Source organism: Oryza glaberrima, chromosome 5 (assembly GCF_000147395.1).
Source record: "Oryza glaberrima chromosome 5, OglaRS2, whole genome shotgun sequence".
In the NCBI taxonomy this organism is placed as follows: domain Eukaryota; kingdom Viridiplantae; phylum Streptophyta; class Magnoliopsida; order Poales; family Poaceae; genus Oryza; species Oryza glaberrima.
Genome location: NC_068330.1, coordinates 26188833 through 26203197, shown reverse-complemented (window position 1 = coordinate 26203197; position 14365 = coordinate 26188833). Strand labels below are relative to the sequence as shown.

The window sequence follows — 14365 nt, the reverse complement described above, 5'->3', positions numbered from 1 at the left end:
CAAGAACGAGACAATGAATCCTGGGAAAGGGGGCTCATTCAAGTGAGTGAGGAAAGCAATGCACACACGCATACGTGTGCGCGCCATAGAACACGCACGCATGTGCGCGTCCACACGTGCATGCACAACGAGGCAAAGCCTGATCTGAAAGGCCTAAAAAACGTGTCAAAATACATTTAAAATCACTTCAGGTATCAAAGCACCTAAAGCTCCCCAAACATGTGTTAAAAGCGTGAAAATCGAGTTCTGGACCATTTTCTTTTTTTTCTGAAAGGACTGGACCATTTTCTTTGACAACATATCTCCCATACATGGGTCCCTTAGCAACAATACTATCAACCCGTATCACGGTGTTTTCATTTACTCTGAGTCCTACCTTACCCAAGGCAGTCCTTCTCTCACTTCCTTAAAAAAACAAACCCTTTTCCTTCGCACAAAACCAACTACCCTTTCCCATAAAAAATAACTATCTTTCCTTTACTTCGAGAAACCCTACCTTCCCCGAGAAGGTAGTCTCCCTCAATAAAACACTAGAAATTTTGCTACCAAAAAAAAGAATGGTATATTGTTGCCTTGCATGCGAAGGAAGCCTTGACTTTGGTACCGAGTTGCCCCCGGTCCAACAATGAGATTGGGGGGTTACTGTCGAAGAAGTAGGAACCGAGATTCCCACCACTGACTGCTCAGGACATCAAAGGTCTGCAAAATAGGCCCCGTGGCGCCACATCCCGCCAAGCACAAGCAAGACCAAGACCTCAGTCTCTTAGTTCAGCAGGCCATGCCCTAAGCATGAGGGGTAAACCCAAAGCAAGCCTCGAGCTCGGCCTTTCGCTGGCTGCTCGGGGCCCCTGGCACACCATAACTACGATTCAACCTGATGTTAACAACGGAATTTTGCATCAAATTCGGAGAAGAAGAAACAAGATCGAAGCAGATTTGGTGTGGAATCGAGTTAATTACCAATTCGGACTACGCATCGGCTGAGTATCGTATCGGCTAGAAACAAGACAGAGGCTTGACTTGGCCGACATAGCAAGTAGCCAATACGATACAACTTGGGGCCTGGTTTGGGTTTGTTTTCGAATAACCATCATTGCCAATTAGAGATAGAGCTCGAATAAGGCAATTGTATATATTAATTAGGATATTTAAGTTGATTTGAGAGATTTGGCAAGAGACTGCCATGAGGTCTTATTTGTATCTTATCTTTAGGAAAGTTTGAGTCATGTCCCTAATGGACTAAGTTTTTATTCGGGGTATAAATATGAACCCCAGACCATTGTAATCAGGGAGACAATCTAATACAACTTCGGCGCATCGCCACCCTTTTTGTTCTTCTTTTCGATGAGTTATCTCGACAAGAGGTAATCCGTCTTGATGGCTTGTGCTATCGGGGCTATTATGTCGTTTTAGATGTTCTAGTCCTTTTACCATAACCATCTGCTATTATATGTCTTAATTAATCTAGTCTTAGTATCTCAATTTAGCCCTATCAGTTGGTTCTCGTTTCAGGGTTCCTGTCGGTATAAGCTTAATTGCCTTACTATATTAGATTAACTAAGGCATCCACCATCTTGAAAAGTGATTAATTTCTTGATTGTTTAGACTTTAGATTTCTTTACTTACTCAGAGATGCATCATCCCTAGTCTTGTCTAGAACCCTAGAAACTAATATGGAATTAAGCATAATTAGAGATAGTATCGGAGTTTCAGCCGATCTTACTTTATATACATGCTATTTTGCTAGTTTTATGTATATTTCCCACTTATATAGAGAGATCACCCTATATAAATATATCAAGTCTAGGTCAATATCAGCCGAGTTGCCAAACTTGGTAGATGATCGTTATTTGATATGTTTCTATAGATTGGTTTGTCTATATAAGTTTTTACTAGAGTACTAGCTAGTATATTATCTTTATTTATCTATCTTGCTCTAAATATTGTTCCATCGGCTACTTCTATAATATCATCTGACGTAAACTTGACAAAATAATTAGATGATATTACAGCCGATGAGGCATTTTTATGGTTTGCACGTAATTTATATATCAATGCATTACCGATCTGGTCTAATTATATCGGCTGGGATCACTAACGATACGTCATCGGCCTATTGGCTGATCGGCTATTGGCTAACTCACTCTGTTTGATGTTTCCTTGCTGGTTACAGGATCAAACCAGCTGGCATGCCCTTAGCACACTAGAGGCAAGCCTTGGACATGCACTGGAGTTAAGCAGATCTCTCAGGCCACCGTGTTTTTCGTCAACACCTGAGTCGTCATTCCCTGCATCGCACAGCCAGTCTCACATCTAATGCGAAGGATATGAATCTGTCGGCTACGTGTGGGGAGTGACCATGGAATAAGCCATCATCAGTCCTAAAAAGTCGGGGTCGTGGGCTGTCAGGCAACATGGTTGACTGTCACGTCGCTTAGCTAGGACCACCATGACCCGGCACGCTAAGCTCATTGCAGTTGGCAAGTGGGTCCACCTAGCATCACTAGACGTCACCAGCATCCCAGTCACCTACTCCAGGCCACACAACGAGAGGAGGTGGCAGCTAGCTAGGCAACCCTGCCATGCGCAATGCTAGCTCCATTAAGGGAACTCCTAGCCCTAAGGGACACGCAGCGGGCCCAATTTGTCAACATGTGATAAGACCTATCATACCTAATTCCCTCATGTAGGGTCCATTTGTAAGTGACAACCACTATGGTATCTCCCAGACAAAGTCAACTATAAAGGGAAGATGAAGGCCACAAAGAAGGGGATCAGACTTGAGTAGTTCTAGCTGAAAAAAGTTTCACAAACTATAAGATTTGGTAAAGAGAGATTAAGAGAAGAGCACAATAGGAGTAGGGCATTACGCTTCCAAGCGGCCCAGACTTAAAACCTCTTGTCTCCCCCTGTGTCACCTGATCACGACCTTGTGTCCATACACCTGCTCCCTAGGTGAATCCACTAAAACGGATTCCTCTGGTCCTGTTGATGCGAAAAACACACACTGGCCTGGGAGATCAGCTTAGCTCCAGCGCAGGTCCAAAGGTTGATGAGATGCGGGCGTGCCAGTCAGTTTGATCCTGCAACTGACAAGACATACAAACAGCAGATCAATGAGCCGATCGGCTGACCAGCCGATGAAGCAATTCCAGCCGATGCCGATACCAGCCGATAGCGATAGGGTTTTGAGCAATCGGCTATATGTCCAATGTATATAATGATATGAAGGCAATCGGCTGATGATAATATAATATAGCAATATAATCCAGTATGATCCGAAGGTTTAACAAGTATTGATCCGAAGGTTAAAGCATACATCGGCTGGAGGTCCGATGTCATAAATCCACAATATTAGATAGATCAATGAAACCTTTGTTGTCATCGGCTAAATCCAACTTATATGTATATTCAATCCTTATAAGCCGATGCAACGTCCAGATAACTTATCGGCTAGCACCCCGATAAAACACTAGCATGAACCTATCGGCTTAACAAGACTTATATTATCAACAACAATCTAGTAGGTCGAACCTAACCGATGCAGCATGAGATTGTATATGATAGTCTAATACTCGATGAGCCGATAGATCTGTCTAATGTAATGGATATAACAAATCTATTTACAACAACATTGTGATTGTAGAGATATATCGGCTAAGACAGAAGATCGGACCTAACCGAGACAGTCCCAACTAAACTGATGCGTCTCTAAACACAATATAATTAGAGATAGAATTGAGATATCAGGTAGGCAAATATATCAACCAAACCAGAGCGATCCAAGAGATCGAAGCGATGCAGCCTTGAACAACACCAATGCAGCCGATAGATTCACCAGGGTCGGCGGAACGTAGGACTTACCCCTTCGCCGGAGATCGAAAGTCGATGCAGCCCCGCATTAGGTGCCAAGTTCCGTCAGATGATAAGTAAAAACCTTGGTAAAGAGGGTGGCGATGCGCCGAGAATAGTTGTATTGATCGAGAGATTCATTACAATGACCTCGGGTGTACATATTTATACCCATGGGGAGTTACTAGTCCTTGTAGAACAAGAAAGAAACTTTCCTAAAGATAAATGGAAAACATAAAGTCCTTATAGGACACTAAACACACATCCCTAAAGATAAAAGGAAACTAACAAACTATTCCTAATTAATATATAACTCGTCATGCCGCATCCTCCTTAAACTTGGTCACTTCTGGATAAGTTTTCTTTAGTAGATTAATTTCCTTAACCGAATATAGTAAGAATCCGACAACTAGAGACTTGATAACTCTCATCGGCCGATCCCAGGACTCTGAAGCCGACACTAACTTTAGGCCGATGGTGACTTCGGGCTTACCAAATTTTAACAGGTCCCTCACTAGCTCGAGCTTCGACATTTGCTTACAATACCGGCATGGACAATCCCCCACGCCTCCCCCCTAACCCCCTCTTGCTGAAAAGTCAAAGTGTCGTGATTTCAAAACGAGCACTTATGGCCTTTCCGAATTGGCGTTGATGACGTTTTTCTGTGCAATGGTAGATATTAGATTTTTCTTACATAAAAAGTAAAACTTTTGGCCTTTTTGTCAATTAAGAATACACATAATTACATGTATGAACTTCAGGATTTAAATCCTGATGGGAAAATTATGCACCCATGGATTAATCCACCACATAAACGTTCTTTATCATACACAGATATTACTACTGACCTACAAGCTACTTAATTTCATCGATGCCAATATATTCATGGGTGCAAGTTGATCGATGCAAGTATAATTAAAAAGAACACTTTTGAGTTTTGACTAATACCCTAGCTAAGTAGCTAGCATATGAATGGCCAAGTCAGAATCGTCATCGAATCTGCTAGTATTTGACATCACTAAGACACTAACCACTCCGATATGAAAGATAGTACTAGTATACTAGTACTAGATACATGTACAATCGAGTTGGCAAGGCCCCAGTGGATAAAGAATTAATGCATGCCGCGCAGCATTTTTTCTTGATGAATGGACATATTTATAATTAATTAGTTAAACTAGATCATGCGCATGTTCGGTTGTGGCTGCTGCCTGCTTGCTAAAATAAGCAAATAAATATACTAGTGCTATGAATCTACATATATTTCTATCTAAATTTATAGTAGTATATGTCTAATCCAGCCATTTGATTGTTAAATTTTAAAACGGAAGAAGTAATGGTTGGTGAATGATCCCCCTCTCTCTCTCTAATTAATTCATTGGGAATAAACTCCGCTGGGGAATAAACTCCCCATCAAATATATATATATATATATAGAGAGAGAGAGAGAGAGAGATATACTATATGTATGTATTGTTTCTTTCCATCGGCTGGAGAAGGCTTCTCTCAGCCAGCCGAGCGGTGGTAGCACGTGTACTAGCTCTGTATGCGTGTGCGTTCTTTGTGGATAAGAAAGAGGGAGAATAATGGAAAGGGTTTTATTTTTTGAAACGGATAATAATAGAAAGGATAAGATAGAAGGAGAAATGAAGGGTGATCCAGTATTGATGGCCGATACCGTCGTCCGTCACTCGCCGGACGGCTGGTATCCCGGTAATTAATTAGCACTTCGCCACTCCCATATATAAATAAAATCCTAGACCTTCGGTTTTGGTGACTTGTCTCTGTCTAGAGTTTGCGGTGAAAAACACATTATACTTCTTTTTAGATAATGGAGACAATCAAATCAAATTATATAGACATGGTTTCAATTTTTATGGGCAGAGTTGAGAGTCCACGACACAGGGGTGATCTCATAAAGTAGTCCTCGGAGCAGTTGCGATAGCTAGCTAATCGATCACTACGTACTACTCATCAAGCCAGTTTAATTAGTTCACTTTGTTCTTCAATTTAATACTTCCTCCGTATTTTAATGTATGACGCTGTTAACTTTTTGACAAACATTTGACCTTTCGTCTTATTTAAAAAATTTATGTAATTATAATTTATTTTACTGTGACTTGATTTATCATCAAATTTTCTTTAAGCATGACATAAGTATTTTTACATTTGCACAAAAATTTTAAATAAGACGAGTGATCAAACGTTAGTCAAAAAGTCAACGGCGTCATACGTTAAAATACGGAGAGAGTAATAACTATCATTCATGTTTATTCTCTCTCATGTACTCTCCGATCGCGCTCTGCTGACCTAGCTAGATAAAACAGAAATATATGCATGGCATACATATATATACTCCTATAAGCAAGAGGATGATATTATGCATACATATATGTATTATATATAGTTTGCATGCATATGCTTAATTGCCGTTATGAATCCCGTAGGTAGTCGTAGTAGCAGAAAAAGGAGGATATTCGTCATGAAAGATGTGTCTGCCGTCCCAGAAGTTGAGTTTGACCTGATCATCACCAGCCTGCGGTCAGAAAATCTAACGGCCACATACGTATACGTATATAGATTCATCAACAAAATATGCAAACCGGCCCGATCATCTTGAGCAAGTTGACAGTTGCTAATGTGATGGCTCATATACATATAGTTTAATTTATCTAGAAGAACTGACACCGAATTTAAACTAAACAAGAGAAAATAGAATTGATAATTATTTCCTGCGGTACGTTTTGACCTACTTAAAGTTTAAGCAAATTTCAAAATACCCCCACATTTATGATCTAAGTCGTAGAAAACCAAAGGTTTAAGACGTGTGGCACATAACCACATGTTTTTACCCCCACCTTTATTCAAATCTTGATTAATTTCAGCATATATTAAACAATTTTTTAGTAGTGAAGATTTAAACTAAGTCAAGAACTTAATAATTATTTCTCAAAAAAAGAACTTAATATTTAAAAATTTCATTAACATTTTAAGTAAATCCGCGTTCAACATGCATAAGTGTGAGGTTTTGTAAAACTTTAGAACATATATATGAAAAGTATAGGACAAATAATACAACGCAAAAATAACACCATTAATTTTTACTGATGATCCGCTTGTATTATTTCCGTGCACTACATTAGCAGGCAAAGTACGTCATGCATACGAAGCAACTACCAATAATTGTGAGAAAAGAAAACAGAGACAATGGGTATCTAATATTTTTTTTAGAGGTAAACCATGATCTGAGTAGTATTATATTTCCATGTTGGGTGGTTAATTCAATGGTTGCAGCTAGCATTCGCTGCATTTGGCCTGCCTCTGAGTGACATCGCAACGCCTTTAAACTAACTGCAGATAAGGGAGAAAGGAGACATGTCATACACCTACTACATATATATCGTAATAATGTTATTTTTCACAAATATATCAGAGTAAAATAAAAAGGGTCAAAATCACGTTAACAAAGACAGCTAGCATATACTAATAAGCGATCGAGGAAACATAGGCTGTGGATACTATATGATCACCAGCAAGTCACTACAATTAATGTTAGGAAATCAGATTGGGAGGTGTTAAAATGTTAGCACTGATCATCTTGATAAAAAGAAAAGGGTATTAGGAATTAATGTGTTTTTGGAACACGTATGATTTTTTCATTCCTAAAATATTGTACAAAAATATGCAGAATTAATTCATGTGTTGGAGACCACCTTACCTATGTTTGTTCTTAAAAATAATCTCGGTAGCAAATAATTAATGGACAAAAGAAGTAGCAGGTTTGGTCAGTACCTCTCCTAAGCTATGCTATGTACTACGGTACCTGACTCCACCCCACCAGGCCAGCATGATAATAGTATTGGACAGACAGGGAATAATGGTACAACAAAACAAAACAAAACAAATACACTGACCAATGGGACCCACAGCGCGGGTTTTGACTTTTTGTTTGATTTGAAGTTAGAATAGATGAGATAGACGACTAGACAAGGGAATTGGAATGGGACGCCGGCGGCGAGTCAACCACCGGGGCAGCCTCGTCGTGGCGGCTCTCGCGGCCGGCGAACCAGCGCGCTGTACGACGAGCGATGGGGACCCAGCGGTCCTCGTGCGCCAGGCGCTCCCTCATCGCCGCCCGCAGCCTCGGCAGGCTCACCATCTCCGACATGGACCGCACTGACCCCGACGACGACGACGACGATATCATCCTCGCCCTCGCCGCCGCGTCGACTGATGACCTGCCGCCGCTTGCCGCCAGCAGTGTCTTCCGCTGATGATCATGATCTGTCTCCTCCTCCTCCGTCTCCTTGTACAGCTCCATCTCCATCTCCACCTCCATCGTCTCCATGGACCGAAGCAGCTCCGTGTCGAGCGCGATGAGGTCGGAGGAGTTGATCTCGCTCCATCGGCTCTTGAACACCGCGTCCGACACCACGATGCGGTGCTTGTAGCGGTCCAGATCAGGGCAGTGTGCCGCTGCCGCTGGCTCCATCCGCGACGACGGAACGCGCTCGACGAAGATGCCCAGGAGGTCTTGGTCGCCGTCAAAGCGCTCGGACTCGGACGCCCCCCCGGCCGGGACGAAGCGTGCGCTGGAGGCGTACTTGAGGCCGAGCGCGGCATCTTCGGCGTCGACGCGCGCGCGGCAGAGAGGGCAGCTGGCCTTGGACTCGAGCCAGCGGTCGACGCAGTCGAGGTGGAAGGCGTGGCGGCAGCGCGGGAGGAGGCGGAGCAGGTCCGCGTCGTCGAAGCGCGCCAGGCACACCGCGCACTCCAGCCCCTGCCTGGCCCCGCGGAGAGCCGCGAATCGGAAGAAAGGCAGAGACTCGATCACCGGCTTGGCGACGCCGTCGTCCGCCGCCGCCGCCGGGACGACCGTGGGGGCGGGGGCGGCGACGGGGGAGGATGGATGGCAGAATTTGGCGTACATGAGGAGAAGGAAGGTGAGCGAGAAGATCATGGTGAAGATGCCAACGACGATGGCTACGCTGGGGCGGAACGACACCTTGATGCCTACGCCGGGCGTCTCCGGGGCGGCCTCGGCGGTGGCCGGCTGCGCTGCTGCGACGCAAGCAGCGGCGGAGAGGAGGGCGGCGACGAGGGGGAGGCGTGTCGTTGTCGACATGGACACCGCACCCATCGCCCGGATTCCTCTCTTCAGTTTCTTCTTCTTCTTCTCTTTTCTTTTTCAGTTCAGACGCTGCTGCCTGTAGTGTACTCAGTCTGTCTGTCTGTACATGTAGTGTGTGACTGACCTCCTCTACCTTCTCTTAATTTGTTTAGAGTATTCTTTATTATAACTACTACTAATCCAGTGTCAACTAATGTAGTGTCCTGTGCAGTGGGCCCCAGCAGATGACGTCCTTCTCTACTTAATCCCCCATCTCTATCTATCTCGATACTATTCTTTCTTTCTTTCGGTGTTTCTTTCTGTTGTGCTATATACGCCTGCGTCTGCGCTTGCAAAAAAGTTTTGTTTCTGTCCTGCTAACCTCTTCCTCCTCGCCTCATTCTCTTCTCGTTATTAAATTCTCCAGCGCAACATCATTTTCATCTGCCCATTTCCGGTGGCAACAAAACTACGTCCATTTGCTTCGTCGATGGATGGGATTGTACTATAACTGTCATTTCCTTCACAGATAAGGGCGTTCTAAGTTTGGGCCAGGACTAAGCCCATCCCGCTGCATATTGGGTCCAAAGGAATACTTGTAAGGTAAAAATAGGTATAAGTCCACCTAAGATCCTAATCTTGATGTCGAGTTTAAATCGCTCCCTTAAAACGCAATATTCAAATATAAGACGTTAGACGTCCCTCACCTTGCATTACCAAACTACGTAAGATCCTTGTCTGGTTTCATCTTGGGACCCACGTGGACCCACATGATAGGGGCTACCTTCTTCTTCTTCCTCTACTCTTCTCCATCCCTTCTCTCTCTTCTGTAACCTACAGCCTCTCTCTCCAATCTCACAACTAGGACTTGTCGGGATTCACAAACATCACAGAGCGGCATATCCTCTCTCCTATGTGACGCAGGCAGCAGTGCCTTGTCGGGAGAGGTAGAGGTCGAGAAAATTTATATTGACGTTTTTTCTCATGTCCAACACAATATCACCTAACGAGTTGCGGTATAATCAATAGAGTCACCAAAATCGATATATCAAAAACCAGCTAGTAAATCTGATTTTGAAACTAATTCACTTTCATATAATCACACGACTAATTTACGAGCAAATTAGTAAATGAGATAAATATTGTACTTACGTAACGACAAATGACTAGTTTTCGAGGAAACTAGCAAAGAATAACTTTCTTGCTTTGTTGAAGAAGCTAGCACGACCGTTTTTTAGAGCAAAACGACAAATATTAACCAAATTTTTTAGTGCTAGAACTCAGTCATAAAAAAGTAGAAAATAATAAGGTATACAACAGAAATTGATATATTATATGTATAAATAAGATATATCTACAACCGGACTCCCTATATACTCTCTTCGTCTCATAATATAAGGGATTTTGAGTTTTTGCTTGTACTATTTGACCACTCGTCTTATTCAAAAAGTTTTGGAATTATTATTTATTTTTTGGTGACTTACTATATTATCCAAATCCAAAGAACTTTAAACACAACTTTTTATTTTTTTTTATATTTGCACAATTTTTTTAATAAAATAAGTGGTCAAACAATGCAAATAAAAACTCAAATCTCTTATATTATGGGACGGGACGGAAGGAGTAGATGGTAACCTCGCACGAATCCGCAAAAAGATGGATTAAATTCTGTTGCCAAAATATTTCTCCACTACACAGAACGGTTGCACCCAAGCCGACTGCTCTCAATTGCATCCAAACAGGCCGGCCCCTGCATGCAGTTCGACACAACCTGACCACATCCTGCACACGTTGCAGAAATTTGTCTTCCACGTTGCTGCTCTCACTCAAAAAACCTGACAATACAACTCACACGTTATTAGTTTAACAGCCCTGCTACACAGCTTTTTTTTTAATAATGTATTAAGAAACCCGACCTCTACATCCATGATAAAATGTACACAGCCAACACAGCTTGAATTTGCCTGGTTATAGTAGACCTTGTGGTTATGTTTGTTTGGCCTCTTCACTCAGCAGAGCTTCTCTTCATCCTGCCTCTTTGTTGACTGATAAACCTGTAATGTCCTAGTAGTGCATACTCCATACTAGATGTGACGCTTCAATCTGGTCGGTCAGACCGAACTATCGTAACTTAGGTGGTAATAACAACTTGGGTTTCCTAATCTTGTTTCTGAAGAGAGACCGAAGTTTTTTTTTGGAGGATTTTTATGCTACACTATACTACAAAAGTATATACTTATAGTATAAATTAACGGTGTAGATTCATCCAATCTTTCTTTCGATTAGTTTTGCAGTATAAATCGAAAAGAATATATTTGTCTTTCCATCTTTTTGCGTGAGGGTATTTTTGTATTTTCGCGTTTCAGAACCTGCTCTCGAGTGGCTCAGATGAAATCAGCTTGAGAGAAATCCGTTCCCTTTCCTTCGTCCCATGCGCTAACGCCGCTGTGGACAGCCACCGCACCGCGTCCCTGGCTCGCCGCCGATATCCACCGCGAGCAAGCGCCGGCCCGCCCCGCACCAAACGAACAGACAAGAAATTCCAGTACATGTACTACTCGTCTATCCGTCCATGATATATGCATGCCAGAGTCCTGATCTCTTGCCCGTCTCGTCGTCGATAGGTCGGCATGTTCGCTAGCTACATACTCGGTCCGTAAAAAAAACGCTAGCACAAATGGACGACGAGATACAGAACAATTACTCCTGAATCCTGCTGAAAATAAATCTCAACTTCAAATGATTTAGCAGCCCTTTACATGTTTTAAAAGAAATACCTACTAGTATAATGTCGAGTCGCCTATAAATCGGACGCTCGATTTTTTTTTGTCAAAAATCGGTTGCTGTTACACCAGGTAGATTGAGCATGTTTCACCAGGTAGATCGAAAATGTTTCAGTCTTTTAAAAAGCTAAAACACAACCAAATCAACTCATGGAACATTTTGCTACAACGTATGAAACAAACGGTTATCCAAAAAATTAGATGTTGTTTCATGTTGGTATTTCTTAACGATATTACTAGAAATATTCATTCCCAGCAATGGTGCCAGAAATAGTCCTGGTATATTTATGGTTACAAAATTAATCCGCAAGTGCACGGATATACCATTGTAGCATTTCACCTGAAAGTATTATAAGGTATCGTATTTTTAATCCCAAAGGAAGATAATAAGAGCGAACTTTACTAATGCACTTGATACATATATTACTTATAATTGTCAGAGCCTAAACAGGGGTTAGATATAACATAGGGGTAGAGCGACACGAAGGGATGCTATTCAATCCTCATAACAAAATAACTCTAACTAAGTGGAAGAAGAAATAGAAATCATTCAATTCATATACTTCTAATATACATTCAAATCTTTCCAGAACTGTAGCTTCATGGAAATCTTTCTGTTGGGCGCATGGAATATCTAAAAGCAAAGGAATGGTTATATTTTTGAAAACATTCTTCCCTCAGTTGTTTCCTGGAGGATCTCACTTAAGAGTGATCTGATCCTTTTGCTTTTTAGATTGAAGGAGATTGATAAAGGTGTAATTATAAATTGGATTAGAGTCTTGTGATTTTTTGGTTTTTTTACCTTTATTAATAAAGCTCTTTTAACAACGGGGGCCTCCCCTGTTGTGTTCCTTTTTAAAAAAAGTATACACTCAAATTCTAGTTTACATCTGCTAATGTACAATCATGTGGCCAATATCCCTAACAGTGTCCTCCTGGTACTTCGAGAAACCACCCTGGGCTGCCGAGTTTCTTACGACAACATGTCATGGCCGTCCAACCAGGGCTAAATACGGAGGAGTACCCTCCCTAGGAATTTGTCTTAGGAATATATACTAACGTGGAGGAATACCAGTACTGAGCTATCACCATTAGCGGCTCACCTCTACTGTCCTGCAGCATATATGCCCAATTGATGATATTTAATAATCTAAGCACCATGCTCACATTATTAAATACTACTCTAATAAATCAGACATTAAACCCGCACCATTACACCTCTATGGTAGGCTATCCACACAATTAACATAATGCAGATATAAAGCAAGACCAATACTTAGACTAAATAAAGTACCGAAGATATATAAAGAAGAGTATTTTAGTAATTCGGAAAGTATTACAGAAGAGATTACAAAAGCTGCTAGAGCCATACCGAAAACTCTTCCGGAGACTCCGAGGACTTCCGAACACTATTCTATACTACTCCACTTAGCACTATACTACTAATACTAATGTATGAAAAGAAATTGAGCTTGCTTGAGTGTGTTGAGAAGTGAAGTGAGCTCCTCCTTTTATAGGGCCGGTATGACGGTTACTTCATGCGAAATGTTCATTTTACCCTCGTAACCGCCATCAGCAACGCATCCTAGACATCCATGTGTAGGGGGAGGGGGCGAGCCGACTTGCCCCTGGTTCGGCCGAACCAGGGTCGGCTCCAACCGACCTCCCCTTCAGTACAATGGCTGATAGGTGGGTCCCATTGTCGGTTTTGACAGTTAAGGTGGTTTCCGGACGTTTACATCTGACATGTGGGCCCCTTTATCCAATTGCTTGCTTAGGAGTGAGGTTTTCTCCACTTTCTCTTTATTTTATTTGATAAATTCCTGTAACATGTTATTCTCCAAGTATAAGTGGAAGTATATTATTTGCAAATAAGCATGCATTGTAAGCATGGCTAGTTCTTCATTTTTTTTAGTTATATTGACGGTCGAAATTTGTCTGTAACGACTGTCAATATTTCAATCTATATAAAAACAATGTTTCAGCAAATAGCAAAATAATGTTTCAATTCACTGCTATATTTGATCCATACATAGTGAAACATCATGAGTACACTAGCTAAAACATTGTTGGTGGAACAAAAAATGAAATAGATTCCATAATAGAGCGTTTCCGGAATATGTGAGTGATTTGTTGCAACGGCTACAGATGGTGGGGTGCTTGGTGGGGGAGGCACGCGAGCGTGCGAGGCACGGCGGGAGCACAGGAGGCGCGGGCGTCCGATTTTCTCTTCAGCGATTAGGCGCCCGGCACGTAGGATTTTCCGTATAATGTACCTTAAAAATTCTCTTTTTTAGACCGGACCGAACCACCTTTCTGGCCTCCTACTCCACTAGGGGTGTGTTTGGTTCCCGGTTAAGGTTGGATGGGATATGGCGATCCATATTCTGCTAGATATGGCGATACAGTTTTTTGTTCGGTGGAGTGAATATGACGATCCAGTTTTTTGTTTGGTTGTAGGGATGAAAGTGGATATGGCGATCCATTTTTTTTGTTTGGTTGGGGGAGTGGGATGGATAAGTGGTTGCAATCACCCTTTCATTAGAGTTGGTAAGTTTACCCCTCCAAATTCTCCAGACCCAAAATAATATTAGTCTACTAAAAAAATATAAATAGAAAT

The 14365-nt window shown here is 42.0% G+C and overlaps 1 protein-coding gene across 1 annotated transcript; it reads right to left on the bottom strand.

The window, feature by feature from the left end:
• Positions 1–7537: 7537 nt before the first annotated feature.
• Positions 7538–9110, bottom strand: LOC127774411 (putative RING-H2 finger protein ATL12). Its single transcript, XM_052300654.1, has one exon. The coding sequence runs from the start codon at positions 8990–8992 to the stop codon at positions 7835–7837; it is 1158 nt and encodes a 385-aa protein (XP_052156614.1). The 5' UTR covers positions 8993–9110; the 3' UTR covers positions 7538–7834.
• Positions 9111–14365: the final 5255 nt, after the last annotated feature.

Coding starts and splice junctions, on each gene's coding strand:
- LOC127774411 (XM_052300654.1), bottom strand. CDS start 8,992: ATGGGTGCGGTGTCCATGTCGACAACGACACGCCTCCCCCTCGTCGCC.